Source organism: Apiospora aurea (assembly GCF_038362705.1).
Source record: "Apiospora aurea strain CBS 24483 chromosome Unknown utg000009l_segment0_segment0, whole genome shotgun sequence".
Lineage (NCBI taxonomy): Eukaryota > Fungi > Ascomycota > Sordariomycetes > Amphisphaeriales > Apiosporaceae > Apiospora > Apiospora aurea.
In genome coordinates, this window is record NW_027117396.1 from 1,945,897 (window position 1) to 1,967,729 (window position 21,833).

Consider the following 21,833-nt stretch of genomic DNA (forward strand, 5'->3'; position numbering starts at 1 on the left):
ACCGCCGACGCAGTGCAAAGTGCAAAGTGCAATGCAGCTCTTCCAGTCTTCCAGCTACTTGCTGCCTGCCTACTCTACTGCCTGTACATTTTGATCCATCCCACTAGCAGCGCATCCTACCCAGCCAGTCGACGACTCTGCACTTTCCTTCTCCGGCGGGCATGTAGGGGGTATGTACCTACGGTACCTACTGTACCTACCTGTTCTCCATGTCTCTCAACTCACGCACGCTGCTCGACTCGTGTCAATCTCTTCTTTGGCTCGTAACCAGTTCAACCAGCCATGGCGGCAGCAGCAGCACCGCAGAGCGGACATGAACGATGGGGTGCGAAACGAAACGAGACACTGGGAGAGGGACCAGGGAGAGAGAGGAGAGGCCAGGAAAGTCCTGCTTCCGCCCCCGTCGCCCACTCTCACTGCCCTGTCCTCACACACGACACAGACAACAGCCATGTAACGAACTTGCCTGCCAGCATGTCCATGTCCAGTCCATCACAGGCCTTTTCCCGCCCCATCAAATACATGGCTTCGGCCTACGGCACGTTGGAGCCACGATAGTAGTACCATCTTCCTCCGTCCAGCCCTCCTCCGCCTCCACTTCCTGTTGTCTAAAGTATCATCATACCTTGCTTTGCTCTGCCTTAGCCTGTCGCCCACCTCTGCCATGTACCAGGACCCAGTAGGACCTTGGACCTAGGGGGACTCGGGGTGGAGCAAGTCGCTTCCATCATCTCTTAAGCCTTTTGTCGTCCTGCCCAAACGAACCAACCCTGCGCCCTCGAATACACCCCGGTCGCTAGTACATAGATGGGGCAGCGATGTGCATCTCCCGTCGATATCTCTTCTGTTTCCGCTAGCGGACCCATGGTATCAGACATTCACACATACACACATCGCCCGAGAATAAGACCCTCTTCCCATCACAACTACTACCCTGATCTTGAACCCCTCTGCTCGCCCGAACCCTTTCTTCATCGGTTCACATCGCCGCTACAGCGAGACCCTGCACTGCTGTCTCGAGCACCCCCTTTTCCCTGCTGCTGTCGTGTCTGGCGGCGGAAACCGGGCAGCGCTCCTTGCTGTTGTTGTTGTTCGATTTGGATCATCGGCCCCCCATATGTTGATCAGCTCTAGCCATCCCCACCCTTTCCTGCATGACCTCTCGTCTAGTGGGCCTATGACCTTGGCTAGGAATATCTGATCCTCACTTCATAACGCCACGCTCCCTCGAGGAGCTCCTCCGGTTCTCTGTTTCACTTTGCTCCTCATTCTCCGCGAGGACTGTACTTCTGCTGCGACTTGGGTCGAAGGAGACCTTCGTCCTCTACACACTCAAGAGCCATGGACTGTTCATCAATACCTATGGTGCGGAACCCGTCGGGCTTATCGTGGACAGACAGCCAGAGCTCAACCTCAGAAGACAACTCTTCCATGTTGATGCACTCAGCATCCCTCTGGTCGACGAATACCGCCACGACAACACGAATAGATACCGGACAGCTCTCGCCAATCAGCACGGAGCTAGACATGCCCTTGGTTGAGACGACGCATTGTGGCATGCCCAACATGGTTCATTCGGCGACTTCCTCCTGTACGAATGATTCATGGGGTACGGGCTACGGCGAGGGGCCGGAACACGATGATGCTGGGGACGACGTGCACTGGGAACAGGATTCCGACGATGTGCTGACGGTCCCCAAGATGGAACCTGTCGAGGACGACGATTTCCATATGGACGACCTCAAGGAAGCACCACGGACCCCAAGGCCCGCTTCCACTACGGTGACAACTGTGGCCAAGGCTAAGAGACCCAGAGGCCGGCCGAGAAAGCACCCGTTGACACCCCAGGTCTCGGCCAACAAGATTGCCAAGGGCAGGTCAAAGACCGGTTGCATAACGTGCCGAAAGAGGAAGAAGAAGTGCGATGAAGCGAAGCCTAGATGTAAGCATGTTGAAGCATGTCATTGATTGTGTGCTGGCTAACCCTTGGCAAGGCATGAACTGCGAGAAGAATGCTGTCGTGTGCGAGGGTTACAACGAGAAGACGATTTGGAAGAGCGGGAGAGAAAAGGCCGAAGAAGGTATGGTACCTTGTCCCTTGACCAAGCAATTCAGTGTCCCTCTCTAATGCCCACGATACAGAGCGTCGGAAGAGCCTCCCTCTCATCACCCTACAACCCATATTCAAGGGAGTGGAGACACCCGAGGACATGATCTTCCTCCATCACTACATCAATCACCTCAGCGGCGTTCTGACTGTCGAGAGTCAACACAAGAACGCCTTCAAGGACATGCTACTCCAGATGGCCGTTGAACATCGCGGCCTGATGCACTCGATCCTATCCCTGGCCAGCGAGCACATCGATTATGAGACGCCATACGGGGCCAAGATCCTTGAATCAAACGGGAGGGTCACCAAGGCCAGCCTCCAAGCAAGGTCTGAGTTCCACCACAACGAAGCCATGCACACGTTCTATGAGGATATCGGGCGTGAACAGAGCAGGAAAGCGGACGATGGGACAGTGAACCTGTCGGTCCGGTACGGCCAGATGCTATGCCTACTGCTCAAGTCCATCGCCAATGGTAGCCACAATGGCGAGCATCGTCTGCATCTGCAGGCGTACAAGAACCTCATCCAAGACTCGCCTCCCGATGACTCGGCTTTCCTTATCTTCATCACCGAGTTCTTCCAGTTCTACGTGTTTGCCGACGAGTTGATTCGCTATCCCCAGGTCCAAGTACCCCGCCTGGCCCTCGAGACTTGGGAACCGTGGATGACGATTGAACCCGCTCGACTCATTGGGGTTTCCGATGGCCTTTTCAAGTACCTCACTCAAATCACCACCATTCGGAATACGATCCGGACCAACATCCTGAATCAGATCGACCCCGTAGTCGATTACACGTCGCTCTACCGTGCGGCCGAAATCGACGCGGCCATCCGGGACTGGACTCCACACTGGCCCCCTGGCGACAGCCGCGAACGCGTGGGACTGCTGTACAAGCAGATGATGTGGGTCTACCTCTTCAGGACCATCTACCCCCATCGTCATCGTCGCCGCTGCCGGTCGCGGTAGGCCAATCATTTGGAGCTACCACTTGCTCGGGAAACTCGCCGCCTTTATCTCCCACATCGCCCGTGCACCCTGATCCTCCGACTGCCGACAAAGCGGCATCATCGTCGCACCGTGCGGACTCGCCGCAGCCAATTCGCTACCCGCCTCATCACGACAGCCGAATCACTGTCGCGGTGGACGAGTCCCTGGCCATTCTGGAGTCCTTCAAGCCTAGCGACCCTGTCCAGACCTTGCTGTTGATACCTTGCCTCATTATCGGCTGTGCTAGCTTTGCGCCATCCCAGCGATCCAAGGTCCAGGATGCTGTGAGGGCTGTCCGGGGCTACACTGGACTACGCAATTGCGATCTGCTTCTGGAGGTATTGACCATGGTCTGGCAGCTTATGGACCAAGGCGAATGGACTCAGGTCTGGGATTGGCAGGGTGTCGCCCAGTCCATGGGCCTCGACTTTGCTTGCGCGTAGCGGCGCCCCAGCCCATCTCTTCATCGAAGATGATACCTACAGCCAGCCAAAGCAGCAAACACGGCAAACAGCTTTGGCTGCGTTGAAACCACACCCCACTTCATCTCCTAACTCCTCATTTCCGCACATACATCTGGGTTTCGACTTGCTTCACACACATACGTACACGACACACACCGTTGTTTATTTTCTTATACCCCACTCATTTTGTGCACTTTCCCTTTCAGCGTCGGTTGGCGGTCAGACTTCCTGCATTACTACACGGTGGCAATAGTGCTTTTGAGCGATTGGCGGCAATTGTGGGCTCATCATCTATTTGGATGGTGGGCTTCAGTGATACCCTTTCAGCATGTGTTCACGCGGAGACGATTGTATGAAACGAAAGCAGTCACCGCGGGCACGGAGGCGAACGAGAAGGAGGACTGCTCTACATAGTGATGATATAAGGTCCGGACAGGCGGCGTTTTTTTTTTTTTGATATAGGTCGGTTCGGGCGGGGATCGGGAGGGAGACCGGGATGCACGGAACCAGTCGGCTCTTTGCACTTACTCATTTCTTCGGGGATCCCATGGAGGATCGGACAGGCGGGGTTTTCTCACATCATGAATTGCATCATCGCGTCTTCGGCTTTCGGCGTTAGATACATGCCCCGTACGTAGATAGTCTACGGTGGGCTGGGTGGCCATTTTCCTTTTTGTTGGCTTGGTTTCCATCATGGCTTCTGCATTTACATCCTCATCCTCATCCTCATCAATATATATAGTTGATTTACTGTCTACTCTGCTCTGCTCTACTATTAATCATACACTGGAGCAGGAACTGGCCTTTGTTCTTAACCCTTCATGTTTGACTTGGCTTTCTTCCAGCCACCTTGTCCCCGGGAAATGTATGGTCACAGTCGCTCATGTACATCACACAGATATAATAGCCCAGAGAGCACCGTCGGTTGCCTGTATTTGATGAGACCATGTGTAAGGGTAAATCATTACTTTACATTAATCTTCCAGTGTTTGGTACATATCTTGATTCCCTATCTAAGTCGATATGGTAAGTAGTCACCGGCAGTACACAGGCTCGTCTGGCGACCAACTACGCCCCTCTAAGACTCTTCTCGTTGGGGCTCTTCCAGCACTGTGTATTCAAGATCCATATCAAATGCGCCTCATCCAGTACACGTCATTTGCCAAAGGCTTTGGCAGCAGTCCAACAGTTCATTTATGCGTCCCTCCCATTTCAGCCAAGGATTCATGTTCCCATATGATCACCTCAGTATCATATCGACACGCACCACTTGGGGTCCGGAGAGGCACGGGCGAGACTTCTCGGGTCGGTGCACGAATCGTCGTCATCATCTTCTTGGTCGCCATCGCTCACGCTCTCACCAGCAGGACAGCCGTCTCCGCTGCGGATTGCTTTTGATGCGTCCTTGGCCGCGTCTTCGCCACGATCGCCGGCGGTGGCACGAGCAGCCCTCTGCAGTACGGCGTAGGAGGCGCGCCAGCCGCCTACGAGAGGGACGAGGTCGTCGGGATGGGTATGGTTACTGTCGAGTTGGAGAGGGGAGTCAGCTCGGCTGTGGACGATGGTGGATGGTGAGGATGGTGAGGATGGCGAAGCTGCGCTTGGGTCGCCGCTGTGGGGGGCACTCACTGCATTATCGCCACCTTTGGTGGCGTTATCGACTTCGCTCTGAGGGGCAGTAGCGAGGTCTCCGCCGTTGGAGGTTGAGGACGGGGCTGCGGATGTGGCTGGTTGTGATGGTGCGGTTGCTGCTGGCTTGCTCGGACCGGCGACGCTTGCCTCATTGTTGCTATTGTTCTTGGTGACAACTTCCTTGCCTTTATTCTTGCCCTTCTTGGTTGTGGTCTGCTTAGGCGTCTCAGGCTCAGGCTTAGCCTCAGGCTCCGGTTGCGTGCCCGATCCTCCCTCTTGCACCTGCCCCTCCGTTTCTTTTGGGTCATTCTGCTTCGTCCCCGGTACTTCTTTCGGCTTCTTAGTCGCATCGCTCTCCCCGGCTTCTTCGATCGTCTGTTGTGTCTTGGGCAGACTCGTCGGGTTCTCAGTCGGCTTTCGCGACTTGGCACCGTAAGTTTACCTGGGTCCACGGGTTCGACTGGTTTGACTGGCTCAACTGGATCGACTGGATCCTTTGTACTGCCGGACTTCTGCTTCCTGGAGGAACGTGGAGTCTGCTCCTTGGCCGGCACATGCACGTGCACGTGGGCTGTCACTCGTGGCCTGGGTGCCCGTGACGAAATGGACGAATAAGTCCTGTCAGAAGTAGAAGTTGAGCTAGCCGTCGTCCGAGTCCTCGTAGAGCGGCTACCGGCGCGTCGTCGTCGTCGGCGGGGGCGGACATTTTCGGCGCGAAGGCACCACTGGTAGGTATCGGGGCGTCCACCTGTAGGGCTGTACCAGAGCCAGGGCAGGCAGAGGCAACAAGCGAACAGCTCGAGGACTGAAGGGTGCTCAGAGGCTTGACGACTTGAACTAGAATGGGCACGAGATGACGATCCTGAGGATGATGATGCAGTCTTTGGCGTATCCTGATCTTTCGGGCGGGGTTGCTTCTTATCAGTACGTTCCCCGCGTTTCTGGCGGGCTTGGTCCTTCGGCGTGTGGTAGTAACAATGGAAGTGGACATGGTTGGTCTGAACGTTGTTGTTGTTGTTGTTGTTGTCGCCGGCAGATCCGGATGACGAGGACGAGGTGGTGTTCTCCGATAGTGGTACCTCGGATGCATTGTCTTCATTGCTGCCCTGACCTGCCATGGCTCTCCCTTAGTCTCTGGATGGACTCCAGGACGGCCAGGATTTGTTTGGTTTGTTTGGTGCGTTCTTTTCTGGTGCGGTGTATAGTATAGCTTTTTCTTCGTATGTATTGTTTTGGTTGAGACTGAAGAAGGTTCGGTTAGGTTCTCTCTGGGACTCGAAAGGTGTGTGTTGTTAAGAGCGGGCAGTGCTTTGTTTTGCTGGAAGAGCTCATGGGGTGCTTGAGGGGTTGGGTTGACGCGGTGCAATACGCGTTCTGCCAGATACTGCGGCTTTGCTGAGCAACTATCTGCTATCTTTGGCCTTGCCCTGGGTAACGGTAGGGGGCTATCACTATCAACACCTAAGCATCCCTATCAAACACGACTAAGCCTGCTAGTAACTCGACGCGTGTACCAGCTTGCAACCTCGACTGTCATATAAGCTAAACCATGCCAACTTCCACAGTACCTCCTTTCTCTACATGCATATTCTACCAATCCATCTTCTTACTTGTCAATATCCCACTACTACTCCAGAATAGCGACAAAGCCCCCAGGATAAGTGACATAGGAACCGAGGCATTCTGCAAGTCCTGAGGGAAGGACTTCATCCAGCACACATAAAATACCAAAGGTCCAAGAATCATGAGGCAGTGGTAGAAAGAAACATACGCAAACGAGACATCATAGACAGTGCTAAGCCCCCAAATTTTCTCCGTCATGTCGCGTTGGAATGACCGGAGCCTTTTGGGTATGCGTTCGAGCTGGTCCATGCCCCCTGGAGGTTGGAAGCAGTCGTGTGGCAGTATACGGATGCAGCCGATGTCACAAGCATTGAAGAGAACGTCAAACATGTGTTGCGAGATAGGCGGATTCTTGGCAGCCGGTACTTTGGGTCTGTACCTGTACTCATCATGAGTGGGAAGGTCAGAGTGGTCGCGGACCATGCGATCGAGTGTCAACCGGTGAAACTGCAGCATGTTAGCTAGCTTATTGGGTGCAAGGTTCTGGTCTTAGGTTTGGATCACCTTGACAACTTCACAGTAATGCAGCCGACAGATCGAGAACCACAATCGCAGCTTTCCACGGTATCGGCGGTAGGAGGCCTTCAACGATTTGAAGAACTGATGATCAGTAGTCCACTGGCCGATGGGTATTTCCGCGGGGTCTATAGTCCTCCTTTGCCCCTGTACCCCTAGCAACACCCAGTTGCGAGTAGGGGCACTTTGTTGCGCTGGAGCAGCCAGCGGATCGGGACTTTGCCGCGTACCTGAGGATGGAGTTCCGTTATTCGGGTCTGTGGCTGGATTGCTTCCGGACCGGACTGAAGGCTGTGTCCATGAGGTCGAGGTTGTGGTCAAGGAAACTGCAGCTGGCGAATACCTTTGGCTAGCAAAATCCCCCGGATTCAAGGTAGAAAAAAGAAATAGATGGCCAGTAAATGTGTTCCAACCTGACATCTTTGTCCTATTAGCACATTTTGATTTCTCCTTGTCTTCGCGTGGAAGTGACATTAGCGTTTTCGCCAATTTGTAATCCTTGTTAGAAACCTCTTGCCATAAAACTCTACCACAGCTCTGTTGCGTGTCAGTCCCTTGCTGAAGTGGTCAGAGGTTAAGCTTACACATCGCCAGAATATCCGGGCTTCCCCGTCTTGTAACACGCGCCTCCGTGGAGTCAGGGGCCACCAGATCCAGGTCCTTTGTGTCTTCCCCTCAACCCAAGTCTTCATCGTATTCGGCAATGAATCATCCTGAGTGCGGGAGGTCCAAATATCACTCGCTGGGATAACAGACAAGGCATTGGCAATCTCGCTTGGAAGCAGATTCATCAAGTATTCTCTCTGAAGGCCATGTGGAATTTTGTTCCCTTCTTTTGAGCCAGAGATGGGGGAAGGAGCTGTCTTCACGTTAGAAAGAAGGCCCTTGGGCTTGAGCTAGGGTTTTGAGTGGAAGAGGAAACACTCACCTTCGTATTCAGTAGACTGAACTATCATGTTTTCTATTGCCCGCCTGGGGTTTATTCCGCGGTCTGAGTCGAGCCATTCTCTGCGGTCATTCCGCAACATGACTAGAGCTCGGGAAGGAACTAGGAACTCCTTAGAAGCCCCTACAGTGGTAACAGGGAATGCGACGATGCTATCTGATTCGTCCGACTCTGCTTGGCTTGAATCCTCGCCACTGCTGTAATCAATATCATATCCACTCTTGGAGCCGATCTGACCCTCACTTATACGCCTTTCCTTGGGCGTGTCTAGGGTCTTGTTTTCGGCCTTGGTGGCCTCGTTTTTGATGATAGACGGGGGGTCTGTCCAACTAGTCAAATGACCCGAGCTGTCAGGTAAATGGCCCGCATTCCCCTCTGTATTCGTGTAATCAGGCAATACCATATTCGCCTCCAGTTCAACTGCGATTTGGCTTGCATATTGTCGGATGAAGGCTGCGAGCTGATTCTGTAAGTCGCCACTCGCCTCACTCTGGAGTGAGTGGCCGAACCTCTTTAGATGCCGGCAGCAGTTTCTGACGAATCGCTCTTTACCAAATTTGGCATTGGCTGACTCAAAAGGATACGGAGCTCACTCTCCTCGAACAAAACGGTAGCTAGGTGCAAGACAGCCAGTTGAATGCTGTTGCTGGATAACGAGCTGTTGTTGGTGGAAGTGTTCGCAAAACCAGCCGGGATCAAACTCTTGGTATCGCTGCAACTGTCGTCATTGCCGACTTCATCATCGAGAAAGGTATGGCAATTGCCTTGGCTGTCATCTGATCGGTCGGCGTTATCTGTCAGCCCATCATCAATCCCTTGTATTGTCTTCCTAGAGGCTGTAGGATCCCAAGCTAGGTCTGGTGGTGTCCGTCTATGGCTGTCGGAGACGTCAAGCGTGGCGCCGTGTTTAATCAATATTTTAATCAAGCGTTGATGTCCACCTTCCGCGGCGTAGTGCAATGGTGACCGACCTCTGTTGTCTACGGCGGAGATATTGGCGCCCCTTACCAAGAATAATTCTGTAAGGCTAGCATCTCCAAATCTCACTGCCTCGTGAAATGATGTCCGGCCGGCTTTATCTACGGCCGAGATATCCGCGCCCGCTTCCAAGAGAGACTCGGCAACCTCGTAATGACCGAAGGACGATGCACTGTGCAACGGCGTTTGACCATCGTTGTCTTCTGCTGTGGCGGCAGCACCCGCGTCCAGGAGAGTCCTGACAACCTCGAGATGGCCGAAGAGTGATGCATCGTGTAGTGACGTGCGGCCGCTGTTGTCTACGGCCATGGTCCTAGCACCATTTACCAGCAATAGTCTAGCGACTGAGAGATCACCACACCTTGTGGCTTCGTGAAGTGGCGTCCGGCCAACGTTGTCAACAGCGGAGACGTCAGCTCCATTTTCCAGGAGCAACTTAGCAGCAGCGAAGTTCTCTGATGCATCGTGCAGTGGTGTTCGACATTGGAAGTCTTTGGCGTTGACATCAGCTCCGGGTTCTGATATGAACCGCGTAATGACGATATCGTCACTCCGTGCAGCCATATGAAGGTGGGTCTTGCCGAGGAAATTCGGGAGTCTTATTAAGCCTATAGGGTCACTCTCTGACGTAGTTGCCATTGTGGTTGAGGATCGTGACGGGGCAGCAGCAGATCTATTTGGACCGCCTGGAAATAAAGACCGCTGCCCAAGCACGTGCAATTTGAGTCTTTCGATGCCGATAGCAATCATGTTGAAGTAGTGCGCCTTCTTGCCGTTGGCAAGACTGTCGTTATCCCGCTTAACCGCCAGCAGACCCGGCCTGCCGGAAAAGTCAGGACAAGCACACAAATGGGAATACAATGGATGAAAGCGTAGGCTCACGTGTAGTCAAATCGAGAAAGAGACCCAAAGAGATTCGTGGCCGAATCTAGGACTCCAAGTGAAGCTTTCAGAATCTGTTGACTTTCTATTCCAGGTTTCCCGAGTAAGTTCTCGTCTCCTGGGGCGCCAATGAATTCGAGCGTTTCTATACACCAATCCAGAACCGGCGAGAGTTGCTTGATACAATTGCGCTTAGCATCGTCGCTTGCGTGCGCTAGAATATCGAATTCCAGTGTCTTTAGAGCTTTGGTAAGTCCAGATGGAGTGCCCGTGAGCGCATTTGGTTGGTACCGGCCATCGTCGGATCGGCTCGTGAATTCTGGTGAGAACTTCAACCCGGCACCGGCAAGTTGAATAGCCTGGGCAATTCTGGCGGTAAGTTCCAGCTCTTCTGCCATTGAACATGAAGCCCTGATCAATGATACGGGCCATTTGTTTAGCGCTCAAAACTAACCGATTCTCAAAGATGAGAAACGCAATCTCTCTTAGTCCATTCGAAGTAAGCAACGAAGTAAGCAGACAGTCCCACCCAATCTGGCCTGATCATGATTGGGTAAACTGGTATGATGAAATCATCAGGCTGGCCACTGTGCACCAGAAAGCTTCGTCAAATCAGCATTGCATTTTCAAATAGCCATATCCGGGTTTCCAAGCCTGAAAGTGGATGCAGCCAGTTCCTACGTACGCAGCGGCAGTTCCTGAGTTGCACGACAATTGAACAGACGGATGCAACCATGTTCAAAAGCTGAAGCCTGCTTTCCAAGCACTCCCAGTGCTATCTCTCATTCCAGAAGGCATCGGCATAAGGCCTTGTAACTTGAAAGCCTCGTCGTGGCACCTTCATCGATTCTGGCGGAATCCGCCCACGAAGCCTTTCCTCTTGTCAGCAATGTGGTCGAGAGAAGCTCATGTGGAAATATCTCGGTCATTGAAGGGCCAAACCAGACCGAGTAATCTGAGTCTTTAGATAGACAGGTAGTTGTAAGAACTTGGCGAAGTGGCTTTTTATCCCATCGCTTTGAGGGTTGCATTCAAGCCTTCTCGAAGCGCCCAAAGTAGAAGTTCCGGCGCACGTTTCAGCAGGGTGCGGCACACCTGGACACCCCCACCTGCTAGCAGCTGATGCGCTTCAGGATGGATCAGGCCACTGACAGCCAGCCGACTACCGAACCCGCCGTCTGTGATCATCCTGTGATCATCTCAGGGATCTCATCAAAAGAAACTCGGGCTGTCAAGAATCATTGAGTTGTCAATACCCCAAGCGCCCGAGTTGCGGGGCAGATGCACCTCGCGGGCAGAATAGGTGAGGGCTTGCGAAAACCTTCATACATTGAGCTCATTTCAATTGGACAAGGCGCGACATATGACGTTGCAGCTAATCACAGAGAGAATCCGCCTGAAGATTTTCAAGAAGGTAGTATTTACATTGCAACAACTGGCACCGCATGTTATTGTGCATTCCTGAAGAAAAAGAGGCTATGTACAGTTCATAAAGTCACTCCTAGTGGTTCGCTCTTTGGTTTCTTGGACTGGTCTTCAAAATGGGCCCATCTGGTGGTGAGGTCCTCCTATCCAGCGAATCTGCTCAAGCACGGCCACCGAAGCGCTGGGGACCGCCAAAGCCACCGAACTGGCGGTTGTTGCCGCCGAAGGGGTTACCACCGAACTGGTTGCCACCTCCGAACTGGTTGCCACCTCCGAACTGGTTGCCAGCGCCAGCCTGGTTTCCACCAGCGGCAGCGCCTTGGTTGCCACTGGCGGCGGCACCGGCCTGGTTGCCGCCAGCAGCGGCGCCGCCGGAAGCGGATACCTTGCTTTTGATGAAGGCCAGAGCCTCCGAACCGTACTTTGTGACGTACTGGTTGTGGGTGTTGCTGTCGTTGCCGTTGCAGCAGAAGGGATCCGCGGCGTCGCAGTACGACTGGATGAGCTTGGTGTCGTAGGGGGCGCACTGGAAGCCCTGAGGGCGGGCGGCGAACTGGAGCAGTGTGTCAGTGGAGGGTTCTGAAGTTTGAGGAAGAGTTGGAATATTAAACTTACACCACCAGCCTTGCAGGTGCCGACGTTGTAGGGCAGACCATTCTGGTTGTGGGGGTCGCCCATGAAGATGGCGGCCTTGACGGCGGAGAGGGCGGTGCCGGTCAGGGTCTGGCCCTGGCCGCCGCAGAGGGCGTTGTCCATGATCTGGCCGCCCTGGGAGTAGCCGACGAGGACGATCTGGGTGTTGGGGCAGCGCTGGTTGAGGCTGTTGACGGCGTTGAGGACGGCCGTGGTGCCCTGCGCGGCGGACTGGTCGTACTGGACGCCGCCGCACGACTGCTGGCCGCCGCAGGCCGGGTAGTCGATGGCCTGGGTCTGGGTGCCGGGGAAGGCGCTCTGGACCTGCTGGACCAGGCCGCCGGCGGTGCCGAAGCCCTTGGGCGCGGTGGTCTCGCGGGCGCCGAAGACGAAGACGTTGGGGCAGTTGGAGTTCTGGCGGGCCTCGATCTCGTTGGCGATGGGGCTGGCGCTGGCCAGGCCAGCGAGGATGGGGAGAACAGCGACGGTCTTCATGGTGATGGTTGGATGGATGATGATGGAGGGATGGAGGGATGTTGTTGCAAAGAGAATAAACGTTGGTATAAACGAGCGACCAGGCGCGGATAGAATCAAAAGTATGTGAGGAGAAAAAGAAGGGATATTTGTCGAAGAATGAATGTACTACACAGCAGCGTCCGTCTTGGCAAAGTCAGAGTGGTCTATGAGATGGGAGGGAATTCATCTCTTATTATACTCTGCCCTTCCCAGCTGATGAGCCGCCGGGATCAAGGCCGAAGGGGGGGCCATCTGCTCGATTGGGCCATCTTTTACACGGAGTTGTTTCGTGATCCCAGTTAGCTGCCACTGTTGGTGGGACGAACGTATTGACATGAGCCGACGGGCAAGTCTAACCACCCCTGCCCCCACTCTGCCGTCGTGGGTGGCGCGCTTCGAGATTACATTACCCTTTGCCCTGTGCGGATGCTGGCAGGCAAGAGATCAGGGACAGACTTCCCAGGCCACGATGATCGGATGAGGGAATGACTTCTTGCTATTGCATACTGTGATCCGTTTTACCCGGCGCTGCAAAGTTCGGGTGCCACCGAATGATTGGGGTGTTTATCTACTGTGATACCCGACGTGGCGGGCACTATATGCGAGACCCGGGTGCCTGGCGAGGGGTGGGCCACTGGTTCCGACTGCCGCAGCCCCTAAACGGCAATAGGGTTAATGGCGCCGGCAGATCGTCGAAGTGATTCAATCTAGTCCTGAAATCTGCGGTCGTTGGGTGAGATCAATCTTGATTTCATGCCCAGTTTGGAATGCCTATCATTATGGCAAAATAATCCTCCGAAAGGATCTGCCGCAGCAAACTACAATACCAACGCAATGTTCATACCGTCCATATCCTGAGGCAAGTGTCTTCTGTGCCTCCAATCCCAAAGCAAGCTGGACAGGACCCCCTTGGTGTCTCAGGAGCCCCCTCGACCGTTGCAACGACCGCGGGCGGCGCATGCTGTCGTCCAACCTGCCAAGAAGTGGTTCGGCCCAGGCCATTTCATCGTAAGACCAGCGACGAGGCAAGGCACTGGCAAGGCAAGCAGTAGTGATGCGTGATGTAAGTATTACATTGCATTGCGTGCATCGGCCTGGCATTCATAAACTCCTGTCATTCAGCCTGTATGCTCCTATCCGTCGCGCTTGCCCTTTGTAAGCCCGGTCCGTCCCCCAGCCTTGATTTCCAGCTGCGTTAAGCCGTCGCACGCCCTGCACATGCGAGATGAATGGCTAATTCAGGATTTGTCAGTATCTGTCCGACGCCAGGCTGGAATATCTTTCGCGGAATCGTAGCTGTGAAATAGCCATGCATGCTTTTGTCTTTTTCTGCCAGGAGGCAGGTGTCAATGAGCACACCGCATCTTCTCCAGTTCAAATCAAGACATAGAATGTGGCTTCGGGAGAAAGTGCCACTTGCGTTCGCGATGCCCTGCTCTGGCTCGAGCCGTCTTCAGCAGTTGGATGCAGAGCGGGACCGCAAAAGCAACGAGGAATGAATCAAGGCATGATGAAGATAACTCGGTCAGTAGCATTCACGCACATCGCATATTTGCAGACTGCGCCTCTGACAAGATATGCGATCACATAGTTAGCGCCATGATTGCTAGATTAGGTAGGTAGGTAACCTAGCTGGTGAAAAGGGTCCTTAGCGGGAACTGAGATAGTTTGTAGCTACAGAAAGCTCAGAATGCTATCCCGCTGCTAGGGCGTCTGATTAGAACGTGTGGCGAAAATTGTTCCATCGCTGCTCATTGGTATGGCAGAAGATTGATGATTGGTTTCATGCTCCGACTACCTCTTAAGTAAGGAGTGCTTGCTATCCGGCGAGGAGCTGGCCAGGCCAATAAGATGGACGTCGGCAGAGCTGGTGATGCGACAAAAGGAAGCTGCAATTGGCGCCATCGGTCCGGGAACTTTGTGGATCCGGTCTGCTTTCACCTCTGCATTTCAGCCTCTTGGTTCTTGCATTACTCGATTAAGCAACTTCTGGGCAGCTTTCGGTCCATAGGCTCTTGCATATCGCTACCCGCCCTTGAGAGAGAGAGAGAGAGCTGAGCCCAGGGCTAATCTTGATATCGGAATGGCCTCCATTCCTCGTTGAACCCCTTCCACGAATACAAGAGACGGAAGGGGCTTCCCTGGGCACGTCGCGTGGTCTCATAAACAAAGGCACACGGGACTTTTTGAGTGGTTGCAAGGCAGCCTTTAGGAACAACAACAAGCAATCCCCTGGTAACGTTAAGGTCTGCCGGGCATGGTAGATTAAGCAGAACACAACAACTTCATTGTTCTTATCGATTCAAAAGCACATTGTTTACTTGCTCAATAGGTACTAGGTAAGCGGTAAGTGTGCTTGATGTAAATACTTGTATCTAAAAGAACATTCAAGTTAGCCATCCCGTACTTGGCGATTGGACTGCTACTAACGCCGCACCAAGAAACCAGTCCATTCCTTCCCGTCGACGACCAGCGCCGAGTCCACTGTTAGACCAGTTCCACAAAAACCTTTTTTTTTTTTTTCTCTTCTTTTCCTCGCAGCGACGCCCGTACCAAGCCACTCAACTACCCTGTAGCAACGCCGAATCTCCACTAAACTGGCGTGTCGCACTCAAACCATCACCGCGAAGTGATCGCGTTTTCTCCATCACGAACTCCCCGCTAAGATTCAATTGGTTATCGCAAGGCCATAGCTCTGCAGGCATTGCGTAGCAACCGGGTCGGATTCATCCACGATAGTCGCTCGCCGATAAATTTTTCTTCGATCTTTTACTGGTGCGCGCCCCCGGCAGCACCGAACAATGTCCCTTTGAGCAATGGGAGCGCAACAGAGTCAGCTGGTGAATGAAGACGACGACCGATCCAGCAAAATCACCCAATCCCATTTCTCACAAGAAGACGACGACCACTCGGATCGCGCCGACCATCACGGCATCAACGGTTTTGACTCGTCCCAGCAGGACAAGCCCGTCTTTTCCAGCCAGCTGCCGACATCTGCACGTCGCGACCGTGATCTTGCCAAGATGAACTCGACCAAGTCTAGAAAGCGTCGCACGCGGCGGTCTTCCGACGCCGACCAAGAAGCACCACCCATCTCCTCGCAGGACTTTGATCCGCCTTTCGTTAAGCACAAACCCAACGGAATTCAAGAGGACGATGAGGATGAAGATGCAATCACCCAGATCAAAGGTGATCCTGGTGCTCTCGACGAGGAGCCTGTCGCGGTCCTCGAAGACGAAGAATTCGGTGCCGAGATCCTGGAAAAGGCCAAGAGAGAGCGACGAGAGCGCAGAGAGATGAAGAAGGCACGTAGGGCAGAGAAACTTCGTCTCTCGCAGCAGAAGGCCGACTTTAACGGCATGGACGAAGCCGATTCACATGACGCCTCCCAACTGAATGGTGTGTCTCTGGAGATGCAAAGAAGCAATGGGTTTATTGCTGTCAACCATTCGGTCCCGGCCAGCTCAGAAGCATTGGAGGCATCGAAACCTTCGAAGAGGCGCAAGCGCCAGTCCAACGCCGAACCCGTTGCCGAAGAGGCGATCCAGTATGACGAGAATGGACAGGTCAACAATCTGGCCATTCTCACGAGCAGCGCCAATGACTCGATTATCCCTGTATCCTCGCCCTTGAAACGCAAAGGCCGGAGCTCGTCGGAAGAAAAGCAGCATAAGAAGCAAAAGAAACAAATGGACGAGGTGGAGGAGGACGAGGATGAAGGCGTGACACAAATGTCAGTTCCGTTCGCCGATGCTGCCCAGGACATATACTCCCAGCGATACGGAGAGGCGCAATCCTCTCCTAGCGAGGCTCGTCTCCTGCGCCGCTCCCAATCACGAGCCGGATCAGTCGAGGCTGAACAGTCCGAGGATGACATTGCGCAGCACATCAAGCCTGACCCGGTCCCTGAAAGCGATGAGGAAGATATTGTGCCTCAGACTATGGACGTCGATGAGGACGACGAGGAGCACTTACCTGCCAACAACTATGGCGCTCGGCGAGATGTAGCAGAGAATGGGGCCGATAACGATGTCGAGAACCACCTCGGCTCCGACGACTTGGGCGTGGCAGATGCGATGGAAGTTGATCAGAATTCTTCGGATGATGCCTCGGAAGGAAACGCCGTTCCCACTCCTGCCCCCCAAAGACAAGACTTCAGGTTCAGCCAAACGTCAAGCTGCGCAACAATATGGGTCCAAGCCTAGCACCGGACGCAAACGCCACGCAAAGCGTCCATTCAACGAAACTGAGCACAGCGAGGAGAACAATCGCCAAGCTTTCGATGAGCTGCCCGCCGCCTCGCCCACTGCTACTGCTGCTACCAAGCGCCGGCGTGGACGAAATGACGCAGCAGCAGAAGAAGACGACAACGCAGTGGCAGGCCCTTCAAGTGCCTCCAAGGGCAAAAGTAATGCACATGGTAGCTTGTCAAGGGCACCTTTCCTAAGGGCACCGCGAAAGGTGCAAGACCCTAACAAGGGAGAGGAGACCACTGGACCTTTCAGTGATTTTGAGCTTCGTAATATCGACAGAGCCCTGAAGCAGTGGCAAGAAGACCACGACCTTACGGACCACGACCGCAACGAGCTTATTCACAAGAACCCGCAACATGCTGCCGCAAAGGCGGCCTATTGTGGTGAGATGTGGGATGCCATCCAAGCCGTTGTACCACAGCGCAAACGTCAAAAGATCATCAGCCAGTGCCGTCGAAAGTATCATAACTTCGACGCCCGAGGCTCCTGGACCACTGAACAGCATGAAGAGCTGGTTCAGCTCTACAATGAGCATGGGCCAAAGTACCGCAAAATCGCCGATTTGATCAACCGTTTTGCTGAAGACGTTCGCGACCGCATCCGCAACTATGTGGTATGCGGCGATGCGCTGAAAACAGCCGCATGGGATCCAGCCGAAGAGCAAAAACTCATCGACATCATCAATGCATCACTGGAACAGATTCGTGCAACAAGAGGAGATCCTAATTCGGAGATGAATCGCGGCACCAATGAAGAGGACCTCATCGACTGGCAGGGTGTAAGTGAAGGCATGAATCGATCCCGCAGTCGTCTGCAGTGCATAAACAAGTGGAAAAAGATCAAGAGGCACATGAACGGCGAGAAGGACGCCGACGTGAACCCAGATGAATCAATGGAGGAAATTATTAACAACGCCCGGGAGGAGGCCATACAAATTTCTGGCCATGATCTTTCCAGGATTGCCAAACGCATCAAAGACACCGGCGCCGTCAGCTATGGCCGTATTCCCTGGTCTAAAGTCCATGCCGAGGGCGTCGGAGCTAAGTACTCACGGCCTACTCTGATAGTGGCATGGTGTCGCATGCGTATGCTGGTACCGGGATGGGAGCATGCGACCCCCGTCGACATTGCGTCAACACTGCGGGCAAAGTTTCGCGAGGAAGGAGATTTGGAGTTACCGACCGACATCAATCTCGAAGAAGAGTACCAAGAGCTGGAGCACAAGATCGGGTTGATGCTCAATAAGAACAAAGCCACCAAGAAGTCGCCCAAGAAGAAATCGGCCAACCATCAGGAGAGGCGCAAGTCGGCCTACCTCGCCATTAAGAGTGACGATAACGAGGACCAAGACGAAGACGACGAGGACGTCCCCGAGGACGCTCCCGAGGACGAGGATTCAGGTGCCGATATGGGAGTCGGCCCTTCGTCAGCCAAGATCCCCGCCGATCGCGAGATTGAGGAGTCGGACCTGGGTGAAGCACCCCCGACCAGCACGAAAACCAAGGGGAAGGGCAAGGGCAAGGCCAAGGACAAGGCCAAGCCAACCCGCAGGCGACCTACCAAGGCACCCAGGGGCAAAGGAAAGGCACTCAGCCAGAGTATGGTGGTGGATGAGCAGAGCAGTGACACCGACGCTGAGGATGCTGAAGATATCCCGGCCCGTATCAGCTAAGCGTCTTTCCTTGAGGAAGTAGCGGCATTGGTGGCCGCCCCTCATGATGTTATTGGTGGATGATGCGTGAATGACCAGGGAGGCGGTTTTCTGTTTCATTTACTACTAGTACTATTGCAACTTTTCGGCGTGTTCTGGCCTTGATCATTCACAGTCGAAAAGAATGAGGAAGCGATAGACTGGAACGTGGCATTGTTTCTGTCATTGTTCCTGGGTTCGGCGTTCGCTCAACAAGACGACGATTAGCGCCTTTCCTTGGTTATAGCCAGCTATATACGGTATTCCTATGGCTCGAGACCGTTGAGTGTATGAGTACAGGTAGTTTTTAATCAATCGGGGTTGAGTGGTCCTATTTGTAACTGTCCCAGTGTCAACTTTACCATGTCGTGTTTCATGGCCAGTCAGCCGCCAGTTGAGCTACATGTGTGTATCCGTTGCTACCTGTCACGGAATCACTGTCAAGTGTGCATTGTCCATATCCGAACCGTGAATTGATGTGAATGGAGAATGCCCCTTGGGCTGTCATCCTGTTGTGACTTTGTCTCTTGACTGTTAAGTTTGGCCTGGACTATGGGATGGCTGTCGGCGTCAATGTCATCCAGATGGTGTGTTTACGCGGCGTGGAACATCAACCTCGACAAATGACAAGAGGTCTAAGGACATAAGAACATCACGTGTAACTAGAGAACAGTATTTGGGATATCATAATTTCGTTCCTGTAATATAACATGCAAAAGATGCAAAGAGTCCTGAACTACCGTACAATGCTATGTGTGATCAAAGAGGTAATCCCAAAGAGACCTCTCATGTAATTCATACCAGCCACATCAGGTTTGCGCTGGCTGAGCCAGTTCCGCGTCCCTGGGCTGCAACGGCGCCCATAAGGGTGCCGTCTGTCATCCACCATCCGTCTCTTTCTTTATTGCGAAAGATGGAAAAAAAAAAAAACACTTACTACAACCACACACTACAGTCAGCACACCATTCTACTCAAAAGACCGTTGCTCTCGCCCGCTTGATTGAAACCAAATTCGAAGGAAGTCGCTAAGTTTAGACCAAAAATCACAAGCGGGAACCACCTACGTTGGCCTCGTAAGGCTTGACCTCGACCAGGAGCTTGCCGGTGTTCTTGCCCTCGAAGAGGTGGCTGAAGGCCTGCTCGGCCTGCTGGAGGCCGCCCTTGACGATGGTGGCCTTGCGCTTGAGGGAGCCGTCGGCGAGCCACTGGCTGAGCTCGCGGCGGCCCTCGGCGTAGTCGGCGAGGAAGTCGAAGACGATGAAGCCCTCCATGTGGATGCGCTGCGCGGTGACGTTGAAGAGGTTCTTGATGCCGGCGCTGGCCTCCTTGTTGGGGTTGTTGTAGCCCGAAATAGAACCGCACATGACGAAGCGGGCGCGGAAGGCGGCGCGGGCGAGGGCCAGGTCGAGGATCTCGCCGCCGACGTTGTCGTAGTAGACGTTGATGTAGTCCGGGGTGGCCTTGGCGAAGTCCGCCTTGAAGGTGGGCGACTTGTAGTTGAGGGCCTCGTCCAGGCCCAGGTCCGACTTGAGCCAGGCGCACTTGTCGTCGGTGCCCGCGATGCCGACGACGCGGCAGCCCTTGAGCTTGGCGATCTGGGCGACGACGGAGCCGGTGGCGCCGGCGGCGCCGGAGACGACGACGGTGTCGCCCTTTTGGGGCTTGCCGATGCGGAGGAGGCCGAAGTAGGCGGTGAGACCGGTCATGCCTGTTGGAGAAGAGGGCAAGGCAGTTAGTACGTATGTCCGTCATGCTTTTCATTACACTGTTATGAAGCATGCTGTGGGAGCCGACTTACCCAGAACACCGAGCGCATCGGTGACCTCAGCGCCCTCGGGGAGCTCGACGACCTCGAACTGCTTGTCGCCGAGGATGGCGACCTCGGTCCAGCCGGTGAAGCCGGTGACGAGGCTGCCCTCCTTGACGTTGGCGTTCTTGCTGGCCAGGACCTTGGCGACGGAGGCGCCGCGCATCTTCTCGCCGATGGCGACGGGGGAACGTAGGAGCGCATATCTGTTTTACCCCACCACGGGATATGTCAGCGACAACGAACTTTAAACGCAGCCAGAGAGAGCGACATCGCAGGATCGAAGCTCCTCTAGGGCCTCAAAGACGGGTGTAGGGGAGCGTACCGTTCAACCAGCCGCGCATGGCGGGGTCGAGGGACAGGTACAGAGCCTCGACGAGGATCTCGCCGTCCTTGAGCTGGTCGGCGGTAGGGGCAGGGCCCTTCTCCATCTTGAAGGTCTTGCCGACCTCGACGTTGCCGGTAGGCCTCTCGGCGAGGACGAAGGTCTGGATCTCGCGGGCAGCCATCTTGCCGATTATGTGGTGTTGATTCGGGTTCGTGGGGGTATAGGAATGTGGGTGGTGGTTCTACAGAATCAAGGGGTAGGAATGAGGAGTAATACAAAGTTCAAGACAACAGCAGGAACGGGAGAGGAAGGAGAAGGAGGGGTATCAAGTCTATTTCAATCCACGCCTTTGCCTCTGCCAGCGCCAGGTATGCTCTATCGTCTCATGATCGCATACGTACTCTTGTACATACCTCTCCTCCTCCTCCGAACCCTGAAGGGTCCCTGAAGCAGAACAGAATGCTCCCCTAAAATAATTATGGGCTGGGCCGTATATGTGTCCCATCCACTACGACACCCCATCAGTCCGACGTCACATCCACATTTTGGCTCGCTGGCGCCGGAGAGTTGTACGGAGGCGGCAGTCGAGGTGCGAAGAATTGGCGGGATCGCCGGTCGGAGGATCCCCAAAGCAGTAGCCGAATCCACCAGCCTGCCAGGAAGGGGCTTCTAGAAGGGAGCGACACAACAATGCAAGAGAAAAGCCGAAGGCTGGTGACAGCTACGGTTCAGTTTCAGATAGCCTGCCAGCCCAACTCAGTGAGTGCCATTGATCGAGGCGCTCTCAAATCATATCATACATGTATTCCATGTGGTATGCAGGCAAAGTTACACAGCGCCAGCCGAGGGTTGATCAGCATATGTGCATGGTACATCCAGGAACGCAGTCGCGGTATATCGCACTCACCGTCTCCCGCTGTAGAATGTACGACAACAGAATGGCGTCATCCACCCGGCTGCCACAAGGTAGCTTTTTCTTGCTGATTCCCCTCCAAAAGCACCCCTCCATTACTGCTCCATGTCGCCATGAGCGACGGACGG

General features: G+C 54.1%; 8 protein-coding genes across 8 annotated transcripts; 3 read left to right on the plus strand and 5 right to left on the minus strand.

Moving 5' to 3' along the window:
* Window positions 1–282: 282 nt before the first annotated feature.
* On the plus strand, window positions 283–558 carry PG986_013709 (uncharacterized protein; the record flags this gene model as incomplete). Its single annotated transcript, XM_066849931.1, has 1 exon — window positions 283–558. One exon carries the CDS (start codon window positions 283–285, stop codon window positions 556–558), a length of 276 nt encoding a protein of 91 aa, XP_066694074.1.
* A 707-nt stretch (window positions 559–1,265) lies between these two features.
* PG986_013710 (uncharacterized protein) lies at window positions 1,266–1,559 on the minus strand (the record flags this gene model as incomplete). Its single annotated transcript, XM_066849932.1, has 1 exon — window positions 1,266–1,559. One exon carries the CDS (start codon window positions 1,557–1,559, stop codon window positions 1,266–1,268), a length of 294 nt encoding a protein of 97 aa, XP_066694075.1.
* Window positions 1,560–1,566: 7 nt separating this feature from the next.
* Window positions 1,567–3,541, plus strand: PG986_013711 (C6 zink-finger PRO1A; the record flags this gene model as incomplete). Its single annotated transcript, XM_066849933.1, has 4 exons — window positions 1,567–1,942; window positions 1,995–2,081; window positions 2,143–3,048; window positions 3,078–3,541. The coding sequence occupies 4 exons, from the start codon at window positions 1,567–1,569 to the stop codon at window positions 3,539–3,541; spliced, it is 1,833 nt and encodes a 610-aa protein (XP_066694076.1).
* A 1,272-nt stretch (window positions 3,542–4,813) lies between these two features.
* Window positions 4,814–6,312, minus strand: PG986_013712 (uncharacterized protein; the record flags this gene model as incomplete). The annotated part of the gene is made up of 2 exons (XM_066849934.1): window positions 4,814–5,617; window positions 5,683–6,312. The coding sequence occupies 2 exons, from the start codon at window positions 6,310–6,312 to the stop codon at window positions 4,814–4,816; spliced, it is 1,434 nt and encodes a 477-aa protein (XP_066694077.1).
* Window positions 6,313–8,792: 2,480 nt separating this feature from the next.
* PG986_013713 (uncharacterized protein) lies at window positions 8,793–9,896 on the minus strand (the record flags this gene model as incomplete). Its single annotated transcript, XM_066849935.1, has 1 exon — window positions 8,793–9,896. One exon carries the CDS (start codon window positions 9,894–9,896, stop codon window positions 8,793–8,795), a length of 1,104 nt encoding a protein of 367 aa, XP_066694078.1.
* Window positions 9,897–11,724: 1,828 nt separating this feature from the next.
* On the minus strand, window positions 11,725–12,692 carry PG986_013714 (acetylxylan esterase precursor; the record flags this gene model as incomplete). The annotated part of the gene is made up of 2 exons (XM_066849936.1): window positions 11,725–12,117; window positions 12,180–12,692. 2 exons carry the CDS (start codon window positions 12,690–12,692, stop codon window positions 11,725–11,727), a joined length of 906 nt encoding a protein of 301 aa, XP_066694079.1.
* Window positions 12,693–15,529: 2,837 nt separating this feature from the next.
* Window positions 15,530–18,638, plus strand: PG986_013715 (myb-like DNA-binding domain-containing protein; the record flags this gene model as incomplete). The annotated part of the gene is made up of 2 exons (XM_066849937.1): window positions 15,530–16,872; window positions 16,919–18,638. 2 exons carry the CDS (start codon window positions 15,530–15,532, stop codon window positions 18,636–18,638), a joined length of 3,063 nt encoding a protein of 1,020 aa, XP_066694080.1.
* A 1,062-nt stretch (window positions 18,639–19,700) lies between these two features.
* PG986_013716 (nadp-dependent leukotriene b4 12-hydroxydehydrogenase) lies at window positions 19,701–20,973 on the minus strand (the record flags this gene model as incomplete). Its single annotated transcript, XM_066849938.1, has 3 exons — window positions 19,701–20,365; window positions 20,456–20,670; window positions 20,831–20,973. The coding sequence occupies 3 exons, from the start codon at window positions 20,971–20,973 to the stop codon at window positions 19,701–19,703; spliced, it is 1,023 nt and encodes a 340-aa protein (XP_066694081.1).
* Between the last annotated feature and the right edge of the window lie 860 nt (window positions 20,974–21,833).